Here is a 19,759-nt window from a genome sequence, read left to right on the forward strand (position 1 = left end):
AGATGTCAATAGGCTGTGAGAGGTGAAATGGAGTGTATATATATTTCTATGGTCAAAAGAGAGAGCTTGGAATGACAGGACCCCAATTTCCTTTGTTCAGGAAGACGCGGAAAGGACTTCCGCATTGGCTTCTGAAAAGCTTTTGTTATAGACGGCTAATATCTCCGGCTTTGATATTATTTGATAAATGTGACAATATCATCGTAAAGTCTGTTTTTTCAATATAGTTTAATCAGATTATTGAAATTTATTCGGGAGTTTTGGTGTGTTCCGTTCTCTGCGTTTGTTGACGATGGACAGCTTCGCGCCACTTGGCAAGTTTTGCTTGCAAATTCGAGAGGGAAAAAGGACATTCTAAATCCAAACAACGATTGTTCTGGACAAAGGACCACTTGTACAAGATTCTGATGGAAGCTCAACAAAAGTAGGACCCATTTATGATGTTATTTCCTATTTCTGTCGAAAATGTGTTGTTGCGTTTTCCGCCTTGATCTTTGGCGCTGTCTCGCTATAACGTAAGCTGCATGTCGTACTAAAGTTATTTTTAGAATTCTAACATGGCGATTGCATTAAGAACTAGTGTATCTATCATTTGCTGTACAACAAGTATTTTTTAGTAACGTTTATGATTAGTTATTTGGTCAGAATAGGTGAGTGTCAGAAATATATCCGGAGATTCTGGAAAATATTTGCTACGTTTTCACAATGTATAACCACGGATTTCAGCTCTAAATATGCAAATTTTCGAACAAACCATATATGTATTGTGTAATATGATGTTATAGGACTGTCATCTGATGAAGTTTATGAAGGTTAGTGAAATAATTAATATCTTTTGCTGGTTTTGTCGCTATCGCTGCTGTTGTGTGGTTGGCTATTGTAGTAAGCTAATATAATGCTATATTGTGTTTGCTGTAAAACACTTAAAGAATCGGAAATATTGGCTGGATTCACAAGATGTTTGTCTTTCATTTGCTGTACACCATGTATTTTTCATAAATGTTTTATGATGAGTATTTAGGTATTTCAATTTGGTCTCTGTAATTGTTCTAGCTGCTTCGGTGCTATTTCCGATTGTAGCTGCAATGTAAAACTATGATTTACACCTCAAATATGCAAATTTTTCGAACAAAACATAGATTTATTGTATAACATGTTATAAGATTGTCATCTGATGAAGTTGTTTCTTGGTTAGTTTGGTTGGTTCTTGGTTAGTTTGGTTGGTTTTGTGCAAGCCACCTGTGCTGTGAAAAATGTCTGTGCTTTTTTGTATTTGGTGGTGAGCTAACATAAATATACGTGGTGTTTTCGCTGTAAAACATTTAAAAAATCGGACATGTTGGCTGGATTCACAAGATGTTTATCTTTCATTTGCGGTATTGGACTTGTTAATGTGTGAAAGTTAAATATTTCTAAAAAATATATTTTGAATTTCGCGCCCTGCACATTTCGCGGCTGTTGTCATATTGTGCCCGACTTCGGGCTTGCAGCCCAAAGAAGTTGGGAAAGTAATCTACTGTATAAGTAACAGAATTGAATCAGATTACATTACTGAGTTTGGGTAACCCAAAAATGATGTTACTGATGACAATTTTGGACAGATAACTAGTATCGGATTAAATTTAGAAAGTAACCTACCCAACCATGGCTATGAATGCCAAGAAGCCAACCTTACTGAAACATATATCACTCATTGGCCTATCCCTCTGTTCTGGCACAGATCTACTATTCAGAAGGATCCTCTCAGAATCCCTCACCCTTGATCCACTCTCCTCTACTTTCTTCACATCCTCAGCATACGACACCTTCTGCACTACTCTGACCCTGGCCACCTTAACCTCCCTCTCTCACACCGGACACCGCCAATCCCCAGCAACATAGGCACCCCTACAGTTGACACACTTTTCCCACCAAAACTACACATTCCTCTGTCCCATGTCCTCCTGCACACTTCCCGCATCTTGCAATCTCCCTCCGACACTCTGCTGTGACATGCCCATAAATGTGACCTATAACACTGCAGTGGATTCGGCACAAAGCTCTAATAGCTTAACTCATATGTCCTAACCTTACTTTGTCAGGTAAAGAAAGACTGTGTCACCTCTGTTTCACCACGCTCTCAGCCGGGTCTGCGTCGCCCCAAACGACAGGCGTCACAAACACCAGGAATCTTCAACTTCAATTACCCCACCAAAAACTATTCTGGGTGCCGCAGTAAAAGTATTGTAGGGAATACTCAGTAGGGTCCGTAGAATGTATAGATGGTTTCATTTCATGGGGCTTTGAATAATACAGAGTGTTGCTGACCTTTTACTGTGGTCAAACAGCTTAACATGGGGTGCCTGTACACTATATGGTACAAATATACAGTAGCTGTACAAGAAAAACAATTATTTGCGCAGAAGTAAAAGTGGGATTGGGATTACTCACTAGGGTCTGTGGAATATATACTGAACAAAAATATTAACGCAACATGCAACATTTATATTTACATTTTATTTCATTATTAATAAACATATAGCTTAATTTCATCAGTCTGCTCTATCATTCAAGTTTTAAATCTTAACTTAAGTAATTTCCTCTCCAATCACTCATGGATTCACATTGCCCTCTCATAAGACTGCGTTAGAGAACAAGGACGGCATAGGCAAGATGCAGTTGATGGTATAGTGTACAGTATATACATATGAGCTGAGTAATGTAGGGTATGTAAACATTATATAAAGTGCCATTGTTTAAAGTGGCTAGTGATACATTTACTACATCAATTTTTCCATTATTATTCTAATCCCATATTTGCGTTAGTACACTGCAGGAACAACTCTACAATGATCACAGATATGTGATAGTACACGGCGAAGGGTTAAATAGCCTACCTCCATGTCAGTGAAGAGCTGTTAAGTTAAAACCAAGACTCGAATTGAGGGGGTATGAGAGGGTATTCCAATGGCAATAAAGAAAATGTCAGAAAGCATAAGCCTACCCAAGTTAGCTTAAGCTTAAAACGGATCTAATTATAGAATGTGATCTCTTACAGCACTTTGGTCTGCAATGCTTTATGTTAGAAACAAGCTGTAAAATACCCAGGAAAGACGTGACTTGGATGCATATAGAGATATACAATATACAAAGTATGTGGATACCCCTTCAAATTAGTGTATTTGGCTATTTCAGCCACATACATTGCGGACAGGTGTATAAAATCAAGCACACAGCCATGCAATCTCCATAGAGAAACAATGGCAGTAGAATGGCCTTACTGAAGAGCTCAGTGACATTCAACGTGGCACCATCATAGGATGCCAGCCTTCCAACAAGCCAGTTTGTCAAACTTCTGCCCTGCTAGAGCTGCCCCGGTCAACTGTAAGTGCTGTTATTGTGAAGTGGAAACATCTAGGAGCAACAACGGCTCAGCCCTGAAGTGGTAGACCACACAAGCTCACAGAACGGGACTGCCGAGTGCAGAAGTGCATAGCGCGTAAAAATCGTCTATCCTCGGTTGCAACATTCACTAGTTCCAAACTTAATGAAATGGGTTTCCATAGCCGAGCAGCCTAAGATCACCACGCGCAATGCCAAGCATCTGCTGGAGTGGTGTAAAATTTGCCGCCAGTGGACTCTGGAGCAGCAGAAACGCTTTCTCTGGAGTGATTCATTATTACACCATCTGGCAGTCTGACAGACAAATCTGGGTTTGGTGGATGCCAGGAAAACACAACCTGTTTAAACCCAGACAGTTTTTGGGGAAACACTTGTGACCTTCTCTCATTGGGTTAAGCAAAGGAAGAGTAGCCAGCAGTTAAAGCTGACATTGTTCTGCGTTGGTAGGCCTACTCTGTCTGGGGTGGAAAGGTAGGCCTAACTTTTGAATGTAACATGCTCAAATTTCTAATGACGTCTCAGATGAAATTATTTGTAAACAAAGACAGTTTGGTTGCAAACAAGACAAACTGATTTGGCATTAAAGAAATATAAGATGAACACAAAGGCCTATAGTCCATTCTTAACCTGTCATTTTGAAAATTTGTGTGGTGATACAGATTCTGCTGATATGTTAAATGATGTAGAAATGCATGGTCTGCAAACCCACAACCTTCTTGGATGCAGCCCTGTGTGCCATCAAAATTCCTGTGTTGCCGTCTAATGCTTACAGGACGAAGAACAAAACTGCATATCTAAGGCTGGTCTGTCCAAGAAGTGAAGCTAAACGGTAGGCGTGTTCTCTTTTTTCAAGCGTTCAGGGAGGGTTCAGATAAAATATATTTTGCTGAAGGGAGGGCCAGGCATTTGCATTTCAGAGCTCCAATTTCCTCCATGTAACCCCTTATTATAAATAACGTTCACTCCCTGAAGCGTTCCCTTTAAATACGGTGCACCTTTTAGTTCGAATTTTGTCCAAAGACTAGAATATTTTGAGAGAACGGGTTCAGAATATTCGGGATCAATGAAAGTATGATTGATCCCGAATATATTCATACTCGTCTCCGTTCCAGCACCAATTGGTAGATTTAAAAGAATTACTGTGATCTTGTAGATGATTTAGGTTTAGGAAAGTATTTATGAATCATAAGAAACAGGTCTGGAGAGCCTTTACACACAAAAGTCAGAAAACGGTGGATTGATTCATTCTTAAAATTGCCACATTCAGTTCTTCAACCCATGGTAACGTTGGAAGATTAGTGTACATAGCCTTATATTAGGGAGAATAGTGTACAATAGTAGGCTATAACCTTGTCTATTCCCTGCACTAACCATGGAACTGTTTGATGACACGGCCAAGTATTGTGCCATGCATCGGGTTCAAACTGTTACGGCTTGGTCTGCTCTCCGCTCAATGACCATTTCATTTTTTTTAAACCTTTATTTAACCAGGTAGGCCAGTTGAGAACAAGTTCTCATTTACAACTGCGACCTGGCCAAGATAAAGCAAAGCAGTGCGACAAAAACAACACAGAGTTACACATAAACAACGTACAGTCGATAACACAATAGAAAAAGCTATGTACAGTGTGTGCAAATGTAGAAGAGTAGGGAGGTAGGCAATAAATAGGCCATAGAGGAAAAAATCATTACAATTTAGCATTAATACTGGAGTGATAGACGTGCAGATGATATGTAAGTAGAGATACTGGGGTGCAAAAGAGCAAGAGGGTAAGTAATAATATGGGCATGAGGTATTTGGGTGTGCTATTTACAGATTGGCTGTGTACAGGTACAGTGATCGGTAAGCTGCTCTGATAGCTGATGCTTAAAGTTAGAGAGGGAGATATGACTCCAGCTTCAGAGATTTTTGCAATTCGTTCCAGTCATTGGCAGCAGAGAACTGGAAGGAAAGGCGGCCAAAGGAAGTGTTGGCTTTGGGGATGACAAGTGTAATATACCTGCTGGAGCACGTGCTACGGGTGGGTGTTGCTATGGTGACCAGTGAGCTGAGATAAGGCGGGGCTTTACCTAGCACTTTACCTAGACTTATAGATGACCTGGAGCCAGTGGGTTTGGCGACGGATATGGAGTCAGGGCCAGTCAACGAGACCATACAGGTCGCTACATTACATTACTTTTTTTATCAACTGTTAGTAATGATCCTCAGCAACAACCAAACAGCCGTGATGGCATTTACAGGGGACGCAAATAAAGGTAAACAAAACAAATGGAACAATAATGTAGGTTACACCAATTGAAGAGAACAGTAAATTGGTAGTTGAATATGTGGTTATTAGGCCTACTGACGGTCGATACTGATATTTAACATAGAAATAGGACAGAGAAAGTCAGGGGAGCCTATAATTAAGACATGAGATTGCCCATGCCCACAAGTTTGAAAAACTCCCTAGTCCTTGCCGATGACAAACATACCGCTTAACATGATGCAGCCACCACCACGCTTGAAAATATGAGGATTGGTACTCCGTGATGTGTTTACCCCAAACATTACACTTTGTATTCAGGACATTCATTTCTTTGTCACATTTTCTTTCAGTTTTACTTTAATGCCTTGTTGCAAACAGGATGCATGTTTTAGAAATGTTGTATTCTGTACAGGCTTCCTTCTTTCCATTCTGTCAATTAGGTGACTATTGTGGACTAACTAAAATGTTGTTCATCCATCCTCAGTTCTCTCCTATCACAGCCATTAAACTGTTTTGAAATCACCATTGGCCTCAGGTTGAAATCCCTAAGCAGTTTCCTTCCTCTCCGGCAAATGAGTTAGGAAGGATGCCTGTATCTTTGTAGTGAGTTGGTGCATTGATACCTGTTACGTACGCCTCTTGGAGGGAACGCAACACCCTGCTACACTCAACTCCCCGTGGAGTGAAAGATGTATGTGATTGTAGGTGCGGGTAAGGATGACAGAGGCAGAGAATATTACCGTTTACAGGGAATTTATTTCCTTAACACGGTAATGTGTGGAAAAGGGGCTGGACAGAACCAAAGAAAAGAAAGTAAAAGTTAAAGAGTCCCCTCTCCTACCTTACCTGCCCACCCACTATTTACCTAACCTTTTAGCACCTCCTGGCGTGCTAACCAAAATACAGGGGGTGGTCCGCCCAGGTCTTACCTAGTGTGCATAGACAGTAAATACTACGGGTTATGTATGCCCGCGGGCCTCTTGCCTAAGCACTCCCAATGTGCTTTCCCCTTCCCTCCTGGGAACAAAAACAGAATAATTACTAACATAAAGTGAACAATATCAATAATCACAGTCCTTTTAAAATACACACACCTCAGAAGTAGCGGCTACAAAATACTTCCAACAAAACTGTTACTGGGCAACAACCAAAACAGGACATCAAAGATGCTCTCTCTTCCTGACAAAAGCTTTTATCCAGCTGGAGAAATAGTTGGTAATTGAAAACAGCTGTTTCCCCTGACGAGAGGGAGGGTTCAGAGCGCCAATCATCGATGCGGCTGACCAATCAGCTGCTGAGAATCCAGGAAGCCATTTCCTGAAATACAAACACAAAACACAGAAACTGGGGAATGTAACAATACACCATCCAAAGTATAATTATACTGTACAAAAATATAAACGCAACATGTAAAATTTTGGCCCCATGTTCATGAGCTGAAATAAACTATCCCAGAAATGTTCAATTTCTCTCAAATGTTGTGCACAAATTTGTTTACATCCCTATTAGTGAGCATTTCTCCTTTGCCAAGATAATCCATCCATCCACCTGACAAGCGTGGCATATCAAGAAGCTAATTAAACAGCATGATCATCACAGTTGCACCTTGTGCTGGGGACAAATCATTACAAGCATTTCGCTACCCCCGGCAATAACATCTGCTAAACACTTATGTGACCAATAAAATTTGATTTGAAAACAAATACTGGAAAACAAATATTGCAGTTTTGTCACAAAACAATGCCACAGATGTTTCAAGCTTCGAGGGAGCATGCAATTTGCATGCTGACTGCAGGAATGTCCACCAGAGAACAGAATGTTAATTTCTCTACCATAAGTCGCCTCCGTCATTTTAGAGAATTTGGCAGTACGTCCAACCGGCCTCACAAGCGAAGACCACGTGTAACCACGCCACTCCAGGACCTCCACATCCGGCTTCTTCACCTGCAGGATCGTCTGAGACCAGCCACCTAGACAGCTAATGAAACTGAGGAGTATTTCTGTCTGTAATAAAGCCCTTTTGTGGAGAAACTCATTCTGATTGGCTGGGCCTGGCTCCCAAGTGGGTAGGTCTATGCCTCCCCAGGCCCACCCATGGCTGCGTACCCTGCCTAGTCATGTGGAATCTATAGATAAGGCCTTAATGCATTTGTTTCTATTGACTGATTTCATCATATGAACTGTAACTCTGTAAAATCTTAGAAATCGTTGAATGTTACGTTTATATTTTTTGTTCAATGTAATAACTAATAATATGCTCAAAGGCATATTCAGTGAATGCTCTTTTTTACACATCTACAAATCGGTGCCCTTCCTTGCAAGGCATTGGACAACTTTGTGGTTGAATCTGTGTTTGGAATTCACTGCTTGAATGAGGGACCTTACAGATAATTGTATGTGTGGGGCACAGAGATGAGGTAGTCATAAAAAAAATCATGTTAAACACTATGATTGCACACAGAGTGAGTCCCTGCAACTCATGTGACTTGTTAAGCAAATGTTTTACTCCTAAACTTATTTAGGGTTGCCATAACAAAAGGGTTGAATACTTATTGACTCAAGACATTTCAGCTTTTCATTTTTAATTAATTTGTTAAAATGTCTAAGAACATAATTCCACTTTGACATTATAGGGTATTGTGTGTAGGCCAGTGACAAAAAAAATCCAAAAACTGAAGGGACGTGAATACTTTCTGAAGAAACTGTAGTTTATTCCAAATATGAACACTGAACAATTACAAACCACTGATATTCGCTGTAAATGAACTAACATGACCTTTGAAAAACTTGCCTGATATGATATCCCTTTATATGAGGAATTAGCAGAGGAATCTTCAATCCATTAGATTGAATGAATCCATCTAAATCTCAATTCATGTCAGGGATCATTAGTTGTATTCCTTGATGACTAACATTTTGCCTAGTTGACCAAACATGGATAAGAAAAGAAACTGCTGTATTTCTATCCACATGATGGCAGCAGCATGTCCAAGTGTAGGTGGGAAGAAAAAAAACATTTATTCAGTGCCTCTGAGAAATGATACAGCACATACACATAAAAATACTGGTTCAGTCAAGACAACAGTAGCACTATAGCCAAAAAAGTCTCAGAAATCCAACAACACGAGGCTAATACAAAGTGTCTTAATAAAATGCATCTGGGTTTCCTCAACCATCACAGTCAGCAGCCACTTCAATAGAAATTAGCACACAATTTAACTCAAAACATTTTCAAATCCCAATGGTAGGTTATTATGAACTGGATTTTCTTTTTTGATTAACACCTTCCATCAAATTTGCCTCTGCTTTACAGACATTATAACTTGGATATAAACATGGCACATTTTGACGAGGACATATAAAAGTTTTCACCAAAAGTAAAATGTCAAGTAACCAAAAAAGTTCTATATGGATTTTAAAGAAATCATATTTATGATCACATTTAACATATTTGTGACCTGGTACATAACATTATAGCAATATTCTTTCTAAGAACCATCATATCTTATCTGAGTTTTATTATATCCAATTGGTAGTAGTTACAGTCTTGTCTCATCGCTGCAACTCCCATATGGACTCGGGAGAGGTGAAGGTCGAGAGCCATGCGTCCTCCGAAACACAACCCAACCAAGCCGCACTTTCTTGACACAATGCACATCCAACCCGGAAAGCCAGCCGCACCAATGTGTCGGAGGAAACACCGTATACCTGGCGACCTGGTCAGCGTGCACTGCGCCCGGCCCGCCACAGGAGTCGCTAGTGCGTGATGAGACAAGGATATCCCTGCCGGCCAAACCCTCCCTAACCCGGACGACGTTGGGCCAACTGTGCGCCGCTCCATGGGCCTCCCGGTCGCGGCCGGCTGCGACAGAACTCAGAATCTCTGGTGGCACAGCTAGCACTGCGCCACCCGGGAGGCTATTTACTTATTTTTATAAAACAATTATCTTGGGAGCAGATATCAACTCAGAATTTCTTATCAGAATCTCTTTTGACATGCATTTCTAAAACCACACACTCATACTTGCAACTTACAGTTTTCCATATTAGGTTATGAAACTCGCCCTCGCCTGTGTAAATGTATGAAATATTGTGACTGCTGACTACAATATGGGTTAGGGCATTTTACATGTGTTGTTACTTTTCCAAATCATATCGTATGTTCTCACATAACTTCATTTCAAAATAAATAACTATTCTCTTCTTTAATTTTAAAATATTATTTAAAAAGGTTGCCCCCTTAGTAAACCACAAGCCTTAAATGAAATGAAAATAAAACAAAAATGTGGAAAACGGTACATAAAAAAATGTATAGCTAATTGAATATACCAAATTTGAAGACAGTTTAAAAAGTAACATTGATAAAAACAGAAATAAAAATAAAACACAGATATATCATATACAATATATATTTTTTAATGGATACAATAAAAAATGCTGCCGCAGTTAGCTTCTCTTCTCTTGTTCAACCCCTTGGAAAATATGTGCCAATGCCCTGAGAAAAGGGCAAACACCTTTATGTTCGACCCGTCTCTTTGGCATTACGGAAGGGATGAAGAAGACAATGGCGAGCTTCTCTGCCAGGCAAGAGCTGCAGAACCAGTTTGTAGGACGTCATGTTTTGGAGGCATGGGAGAGAGGAATGAGCCTATTTGGATAATTGTATTGCGTTTACTAGGACCAAAAAAACAGGGACAGGTTTTTACTTATTTTTTGGAATGAGAGAGATAGCTGTTCTCGATACACAGCACTATGTAGGAGCTAGAGCAGCTACTGGGCAACTGTTGTAGGAGCTGGCCGGTCTGCAGTGAGGACGCTAGGCCAGTCACTGCACGGTCTCCTGCCCTCCATGTCTCACAGTAGTTATCTGTCTGGCGGTGACCCTCGCTGCTAGAGCCGTGCCAGACCAATTTCTCTGGCCTGAAGGGAAACAATTCAGAATAAATTATGTTAATCACCTTAGGTACATCCCTTTATTAGATACATTTTAAGAAATCTATTCCAGTTCACAGTAAAATTGCAGTACAGTGCCTTCACTGTTGGCCTGGCATATCATACATACAAAGACTACCAACATTTATAACAAAGCAATTTTGTTTTGGAGGACATTCATTATAATAATAAGAAAGTAACTATTTGCCATAAAAAGAAAGATACTGCACTATTAGACTGCCAATTTTTAAACAGTAGTGTGTGATAATAAACTCAGAAAAAACAGAAACGTCCCTTTTTCAGGACCCTGTCTTTCAAATTCGTAAAAATCCAAATAACTTCACAGATCTTCATTGTAAAGGGTTCTAAACACTGTTTCCCATGCTTGTTCAATGAACCATAAACAATTAATGAACATGCACCCGTGGAAAGGTCGTTAAGACACTAACAGCTTACAGACGGTAGGCAATTAAGGTCACAGTTATGAAAACTTAGGACACTAAAGAGGCCTTTCTACTCACTCTGAAAAACACCAAAAGAAAGATGCCCAGGGTCCCTGCTCATCTGCATGAACGTGCCTTAGGCATGCTGCAAGGAGGCATGAGGACTGCAGATGTGGCCAGGGCAATAAATTACAATGTCCATACCGTGAGACGCCTAAGACGGCGCTACAGGGAGACAGGGCGGGCAGCTGATAGTCCTCGCAGTGGCAGGCCACGTGTAACAATACCTGCACAGGATTGGTACATCCGAACATCACACCTGCGGGACAAGTACCGGATGGCAACAACAACTGCCCGAGTTACACCAGGAACGCACAATCCCTCCATCAGTGCTCAGACTGTCCGCAATAGGCTGAGAGAGGCTGAACTGAGGTCTGTTGTAAGGCAGGTCCTCACCAGACATCACCGGCAACAACGTCGCCTATGGGCACAAACCTACCGTCGCTGGACCAGACAGGACTGGCAAAAAGTGTTCTTCACTGACGAGTCGCGGTTTTGTCTCACCAGGGGTAATGGTCGGATTCGCGTTTATCGCCAAAGGAATGAGCGTTACACCGAGGCCTGTATTCTGGAGCAGGATAGATTTGGAGGTGGAGGGTCCGTCATGGTCTGGGAAGGTATGTCACAGCATCATCGGACTGAGCTTGTTGTCATTCCAGGCAATCTCAAAGCTGTGCGTTACAAGGAAAACATCCTCCTCCCTCATGTGGTACCCTTCCTGCAGGCTCATACTGGCATGACCCTCCAGCATGACAATGCCACCAGCCATACTGCTCGTTCTGTGCGTGATTTCCTGCAAGACAGGAATGTCAGTGTTCTGCCATGGCCAGCGAAGAGCCCGGATCTCAATCCCATTGAGCACATCTGGGATCTGTTGGATCGGATGGTGAGGGCTAGGGCCATTCCTCCCAGAAATGTCTGGGAACTTGCAGGTGCCTTGGTGGAAGAGTGGGGTAACATCTCACAGCAAGAACTGGCAAATCAGGTGCAGTCCATGAGGAGGAGATGCACTGCAGTACTTAATGCAGCTGATGGCCACACCAGATACTGACTGTTACTTTTGATTTTGACCCCCCCTTTGTTCAGGGACACATTATTCCATTTCTGTTAGTCACATGTCTGTGGAACTTGTTCCGTTTATGTCTCAGTTGTTAATTCTTATGTTCATACAAATATTTACACGTTAAGTGTGTTTGCTGAAAATAAACACAGTTGACAGTGAGAGGACGTTTATTTTTTGCTGAGTTTATATACACTTTTTGAGAGTTACAATTTAGGCTCGAGGCTTGGGGGGGATATGGACTGGTATTGCTAGCAAGCTTTGCTCTGACTAGCTTATTGAGCTGCAAGTTGTGGCTATTGCAATCTATCATCTAAACGGATGTTGTTCGCTAAGTAATTGTTAGGTTAGGTTGGAATTGTAATTGTTAGGTTACTTGTTGGTTATTACTGCATTGTCGGAACTAGAAGCACAAGCATTTTGCTACACTCGCATTAACATCTGCTAACCATGTGTATGTGACAAATAAAATTTGATTTGAAGTAGCTAGCTGTTTGCATTTTAGCTTGCATACACAGAGCTGTCAATGTTAGCTTAGCAAAAACTTAAGTAAAAAACGTGCGTAGCTAGCTACAGTATCTATGTAGCCACCTTAACTCTTTAAACTATAACATTGGCAAACACTTAGCTTGTCCCATTTTCTTCTTCATAATTTACTAACTCACTGAGAATAGTTTGACAATGACGTAACTAAGTTGAACAACTCACCTTAGCTAACCAGCAACTAGGATTTTGATGCATTAGATACACATTGTAAACACACTTTTTATTTTGTTGTTCCGTGTCTGAGAGACCAACACTCACCATGCACTGTCCCTGAGGATATCTCTGCCGTCAAAGGAATAGATTGGTGCATTTTCCTCCATCCTCCCCTCAGTCTTACTGAACAATGATTCCCAGCTATTAAATAGCACATGGTCCTAGAGGGAGAGAAAATATACACTCAGTGGCGAGTTTATTAGGTACACCCATCTCGTACCAAGTCGGACCCCTCTTTGCCTCCAGAATAGCCTGAATTCTTAGGGGCATGGATTCTATAAGGTGTGTCATTCAAACGTTGCTCAATTGGTATCAAGGGACCTAATTTGTGCCAGGAAAACATTCCCCACACCATTACGCCACCAGCCTGTACCATTGACACCTCGCAGGTTGGGGCCATGGACTCATGCTGCTTACGCCAAATCCTGACTCAGCCATCAGAATTAAGCAATAGGAACTGGGATTCGTCGGACCAGGCAATATATTTCCACTCCTCAATTGTACAGTGTTGGTGATAGCGTGCCCACTGTAGCCACTTCTTGTTTTTAGCTGATAGGAGTGGAACCCGGTGTGGTAGTCTGCTGCAATAGCCCATCCATGACAAGAACCAGTGACTTGTGCATTCCAAGATGCCGCTCTGCACACCACTGTTGTACTGTGCCGTTATCTGCCTGTTTGTGGCCTGCCTGTTTGCTTGCACAAATCTTGCCATTCCTCGATCTCTCTCATCAATAAGCTGTTTTCGCCCACAGGACTGCCACTGACTGGATGTTTTTTTTGTTTGTCGCACCATAAGTTAAAAGCCCAGGAGGCCGGCTGTTTGAGATTCTGGAACCGGCGAGCCTGGTACTGACGATCATACAACGCTCAAAGTTGCCTAGGTCACTTATTTTACCCATTCTAACATCCAATCGAACAGTAACTGAATGCCTCGATGCCTGTCTGCCTGCTTTATATAGCAAGCCACGGCCAGGAGACTCAAGGATAAAATGAAAACCCATGGTAGCATCGCATGACTGATTCTTAACAGTATTGTGTTGAAATAATCTCTAGAATTTCCTGAAATGGTAATGAATAGGTTACTTCAATAAACTCAACTTCAATTTGGTGTCAGAAGTAGGATCCCAAAGTCTAGACTCATGCTTTCTTTAGTATATGTTTACACACCTTGAGGTTTAAGATGGGGAGGCTGTCTCTGTCGGACTTGCGAACGATGCTGTAGAGGTCCTGGAGCTTGGAGGACAAGAAAGCCCTGAAGGTGCCTTTCAGGCCCACTGCACGAGCTTGCTGGAAACACAGGAAGTCTGCCCCTCGAATGCCCCGCATGTTGCCCACTTGGGGAGTGTTCAGGGCGATCAGGTGGAGCTGAGCAGGACCCCCCCCCCCCAGATTTGAGTTATACAAACAGCTTGGCTTAGGTCTACACACACAATTTAGATGAGACCATTTGTTAGATACATGCTTTCTCTGAAGGCACATTCAATGATGATAAGATACTCACTCCTGGCCCTGATGTGTGGACGTGACCGGCAGGCTGGGGAACTGGAGGGGGAACAGGTTGTCTCTGGGGGGTGATGTGATATCGTCTTTCGGGCTGGGAGGGATACCTGTTCTCAGGCTGCACAGGGCTGTAGCGGCCATCTGTCTGAGGGGGGTACCTAGGGTCAGTCTGAGAGGGGTATCTGGGATCATACTGAGGGGGGTCTCTGGGGTCGCGATTGTTGGGTTGGGCGGGCCTGGGGATCTCAATAGGCTGGCGAGGAGGAGGCACGACGGGGTGGGTGGCAGCACCGCCGTGGGAGAATTGTTCAGCTCCATTGTTGGCCGAGTGGTCCTGGGATTGGGGGTAATTGACGACAGGGGGAGGCTGGACTGCCGCTACTTCGTTGTCCTGGAGATTAAGAGCAACAGTGATTAAGTAAAATAAGCAAGCCTTGGACAAGTAAGCCTTTTCTGAGCCAAAATGGCCCATAAGGCCATAAGAGCCTTTCTCCTGATTCTGTAGCGTGAGGCAGCTTGATGTGCAAGTACATCCCCTTGACAGGACACTAGCCTATCGCAGGGCCTTACCCCCAATCCATCTCCTTAATGCTGAGTGCCAAGCTGAGAGGCATCGGGTACCATTTTTTGAGTCTTTGGTATGACTCGACCAGAGTGCAAACCCCCAACCTTCGAATCTCAGGGCGGACACTCTAAGCACAGGTCATTTGAGATGACAAGTCATCCTTGATTTTATGACTGACTTTGTTTCCTCAAATAGCTATTTATTAAATAAGTTCATACATTGACTTTGTTTTATTTACTCATTTTCATACAACTTACCAGATCTCTGTAGAAGGGACTGTAGTCACTGAGCTGGAATAGAATAAGAATATGAAAAAAGTGCATACATTTGTTTGCATAGGTAATTGTTTCACGTTCACAGTCTTTTAATGTGCACTTAACCAACTTTGAGTGTACATCTCCAGCTTCCTACCTTACGAACACGTCTCACATGAAAGAAAAATTAATGACTTCACCATGATTTGTCTGAATCCATTGCGGACTCGGATGTAGAGATCTGCTTTGTCGACAACGTAGATGAGCGTGCCCTCCGACTGGCGCCTTGCAGTAGCAATCATGGTGTCGTATGACCTCAAAACTGTCACCTGGGGAGACCAATACATATTATAGTACATATACAAGATTGCAGGCATCAATCAGAAAAACAACCAGTGAATCTTAGTAGTCATGATGAATAAACTGACTTTCAACCACAAAAAGAAAACAATGTAAAATAGACCTTATTTGCCTCTGCTTTTTTCTGAGGTACCTTGCAATCACTCCACTGAATCCACTTAACTGAAAACAGCAATCTGTGGTTTCGGCATGGTAGCCATCTAACAGAATGGTTAAACCAGTTTCGCCTATGTCGAAACCGTGAGATGACCACTTACCCCTGAGGTGTGACCAGGAATTCCAGGTGGTCCAGCAGGTCCGGGGGGGCCTGGAATACTAATGGCTGTGATGGAAAAAAAAATATGATAATGACGATATAATATAGCTGCTTCTTACAGTGTCAAGCACGTTGTGTACTATCCCAAGATTAGGTTAAGGAGGGTAGGCAAGCCTATCGTTATTCCTTAATGTCAAACGTCCAAGGACCATATGTTATGTTCAGTGGCAGGCTGGCTCTGGCAGCCAAAACAGCCAAATATTCCATCTAAACGGGAATTGATTCTCAATTGCAATACTGTTCTAGAAACATTAAGCCCTTTAATTTCATATCACGTCAAAAAAAAATCACCAATGCAAAATATACACTTATTGTGTGTACACTGTTTCAACCAGTTTTAACACAGATGCTGCTAACAGTATTTTTCAGTAACAACACTTTTCTGGTGTCTTTCTTCCATACACAGGTGTTCGGAGCACGCTAGATAGCTAATTAGCACAGGTGGTTGCCTCTGTCTCCCATTTGTCTTCTGTAAACAAGCGCTGTAACATAGAAATACAATATGTCCATGTGGGAACCCTAGCCATATAAAAGGTGTGTAGTAATTTAACCTTTTTTTAATTTGTATTATTTCTCGCTGATATGAAAGTTAAGTTCCAAATGTTTCCAAAATGCGTCGTAAAAGAGATGTATTGACGTTTAGACAGAGCACCGCCGGAGCATTGCCACTAGACATATTCATGAATAAACGTATGTTTAACATTACCGTCTATGAATGGGCTAGTGCTGTACCTCACTCCATTCCACCACCAACGTATTTTATGTGTATACCCTATTGAATAATGTATTGTGACATTGTGTTTGTCACTGGTTAGGAAACTCACGGTGGGTAGGTCTGTAGGCCCCTGGTAGTGAGTGGGAGCCTGTGGGCCCGGGAGGCCCCGGTGGGCCTGGGTTTCCTGGACGACCGTCGTAGCCAATCCCTGAGGAGCCTGGTGGGCCCTGTGGACCAGGGGGGCCCGTGATGGAATCTCCCTTTGGACCCTGTGATGAAAAATGAAGGAGAAAAAAAAGTTGAACTTAATTTGTACCCCATTCATTATAAGGCTCTCTTTCCATTGTTGTTAGCAAGAATTGAGAGATATCGTAAGGAGTCTTAATGACTGATTTCAGGCTGTGACAAGTTCCTTTAAACAGGCATGATATGCATCTATACATATAGATTGTTGAATCGTACAGTATCAACGTTTTATCATTTGACAAACATATGCCAGGAGATGTGTGTTGACTAGTACCTTCCTAACAGATTAATATATGATGTAATGTCCTCTCAAGTTCTTACCATAAGTCCTGGGTTTCCAGGGGGTCCTGGTGGGCCTTGTTGCCTTCCAAAACGGGGGTCATAATAGCCACCACTTGGCTCTCCTTTCTCCCCCTTCACGCCTGTATCGCCGTGCTCTCCTTTCAGGTCATTCTGCAAAGAAAAAACAGCTATTAATGCTCTGTCCTGGCATGATAGCATTATGTAGGGTAATAGCATTTAAGAATCTGGACTGGCAATGAAGGGCTCTTTGCACCAAATCAAAGTGGTGAGAGAAATAAAAAGGCAAAATGCACAGAGATGAATGAAATCAAGACAAATGTTTGATTGGAGAACAACTCAATTACATTCAATTTAGGCCATTTTCTCCCCAATTTTGTGTTCTCCAAAACATGACCCAACAAGCAGCGCTGCTTCTTAATACACTGCTCATAGCAATGTGCCAAATTAGCACTTTTTGCATGAATGTTTACGTCATCTCGTCCAGTGTTCCAACATTTACCCACCTACTATTTTAGCTACTATATCCCTGTAAGTAATTCATACTGTAGTGTTAGCAAGGTCCTGAAAAACCAAACAGCAACATCAGAGATTCAAGTGAACACAGAGACCGAATGATCAAGTTGGGTTCTCAAATTATACATAGATATATTTATTGCAGTGCTGCAAGGAGAGAGTTTGTGCACCAAAACAGTACAACAGTATCTCAATTGTAGATCCCTAAAGAGAGGACATTTATACAGATACACAAATAACTCCCCACAAGGTCACAGATAAGCGTATGTCTAGGCAGTGGATTAATACAGACTAGACTAGGGCTGGGCGGTATATCCTATTTTAGGATATAACGGTATTGACGCATGGACCGGTTTGGGAGGTTACTTTACCTTCTAGAACGGTATTTGAATGTTTGGTTTGTTAAATGTGATATTCCATGTGTAATGTCCATTTTTATAGTTTACTTCACTACTTGAGTCTCTGCTCTCCATTCTGCTTTCCACACAGATCTAGCCACGCCCCCTGTCACTCAAGGAGCGCATTTGTTGTTCCTCAACCACTGAGACTGGCAGTTACATGGTCAATGCAGCACACGCAACAATGTTAATCACAACAATGCTGTTTCCACATCGCTTCTTCATATAAATCCACTAGTGTTCTATAATTACACTATTCGTTTGTGTTTCTTACAACTGCAAACAGCTAGTTTGTCTTTTCTTAGCAAGTTAAGCTTGTTAAGTTAAGCCTAAATCTTGTTAGCTGCCAATGGTTAGCCGCTAATGCTAATCACTAGCTAGCTAATACATGTACGGAGTCAGAGCAAACGTAATTAGCTATACAGCCTGATAATACCAGTGATGGTGTAGACTTAAATCAGAATGTTGTTTGTGCAACAGTATCTTCTAAATCAAATAGGAATGAAGCGAAGCAATAATATGTTGGCTACATGAAGTAGCTAAGAGAAAACATTCAATGTAGCCAAAGATTATAGGGACCCCTAGGAAACACTAACACTTTGGTTCCTACCCTGTCACAATAACTCCTCCCTGGCATTTTCATTCATTGTCATGTCAAACATTGTATTCAAAGTGCCCACTATTATATTCTAACTATAGAATTAGCATAAACATTATATTTCCATGATTCCAACAGTTCACCCAAGTGTTTTGCTCTAAATCACAACTGCAACATGGTTAAAAATAAGGACTAGATTGTTTGCCCATAATGTGCAGCCCTACGTGGCAATGTGAAAATGATCTCAAATGAGTGCAGGAAATGCAGAAATTGATGCAAATGCTGACTATTTTTGGTTGAAGTTGAATTGAACAGTATAAAAATGTTGACTGTAGAAATTCCCATTGAAATCACTTAGAATGTACAGTTGAAGTCGGAAGTTTACATACACCTTAGCCAAATACATTTAAACTCGGTTTTTCACAATTCCTGACTCTAATCCCAGTAGAAATTCCCCATTTTAGGTTAGTTAGGATCATCACTTTATTTTAAGAATGTGAAATGTAAGATTATTAGTAGAGAGAATAATTCATTTCATATTTTATTTCTTTCATCACATTCCAAGTGGGTCAGAAGTTTACATACACTCAATTAGTATTTGGTAGCATTGCCTTTAAATTGTTTACCTTGGGTCAAACGTTTCGGGTAGCCTTCCACAAGAATTTGGGTGAATTTTGACCCATTCCACCTGACAGAGATGGTGTAACTGAGTCAGGTTTGTAGGCCTCCTTGCTTGCACATGCTTTTTCAGTTCTGCCCTCAAATGTTCTATAGGATTGAGGTCAGGGCTTTGTGATGGCCACTCCAATACCTTGACTTGTTGTCCTTAAGCCATTTTGCCACAACTTTGGAAGTATGCTTGGGGTCATTGTCCATTTGGAAGACCCATTTGTGACCTGACTGATGTCTTGAGATGTTGCTTCAATATATCCACATAATTTTCCTGCCTCATGATGCCATTTATTTTGTGAAGTGAACCAGTCCCTCCTGCAGCAAAGCACTCCCACAACATGATGCTGCCACCCCCGTGCTTCATGATTGGGCTGGTGTTGCAAGCCTCCCCCTTTTTGTTGCAAGCCTCCCCCTTTTTACACCAAGCATAACAAT

General features: G+C 41.7%; 1 protein-coding gene across 4 annotated transcripts in view; it reads right to left on the reverse strand.

Moving 5' to 3' along the window:
- Positions 1–8,317: 8,317 nt before the first annotated feature.
- Positions 8,318–19,759, reverse strand: part of LOC139547023 (collagen alpha-1(XVIII) chain-like) — a 159,509-nt gene continuing 148,067 nt past the window's right edge. For all 4 annotated transcript variants that reach the window (XM_071356068.1, XM_071356067.1, XM_071356066.1 and 1 more), the window contains 9 exons: positions 17,162–17,293; positions 16,704–16,863; positions 15,821–15,885; positions 15,404–15,532; positions 15,207–15,239; positions 14,386–14,775; positions 14,052–14,249; positions 12,930–13,045; positions 8,318–10,550 (listed from right to left, as the gene is read on the reverse strand). In XM_071356068.1, the coding sequence (XP_071212169.1) occupies positions 10,337–10,550; positions 12,930–13,045; positions 14,052–14,249; positions 14,386–14,775; positions 15,207–15,239; positions 15,404–15,532; positions 15,821–15,885; positions 16,704–16,863; positions 17,162–17,293 (1,437 nt within the window). In that variant the 3' untranslated portion in view covers positions 8,318–10,336. The remainder of the gene's footprint in view (positions 10,551–12,929; positions 13,046–14,051; positions 14,250–14,385; positions 14,776–15,206; positions 15,240–15,403; positions 15,533–15,820; positions 15,886–16,703; positions 16,864–17,161; positions 17,294–19,759) is intronic.

The sequence above is a fragment of the Salvelinus alpinus genome, chromosome 20 (genome assembly GCF_045679555.1).
Source record: "Salvelinus alpinus chromosome 20, SLU_Salpinus.1, whole genome shotgun sequence".
Lineage (NCBI taxonomy): Eukaryota > Metazoa > Chordata > Actinopteri > Salmoniformes > Salmonidae > Salvelinus > Salvelinus alpinus.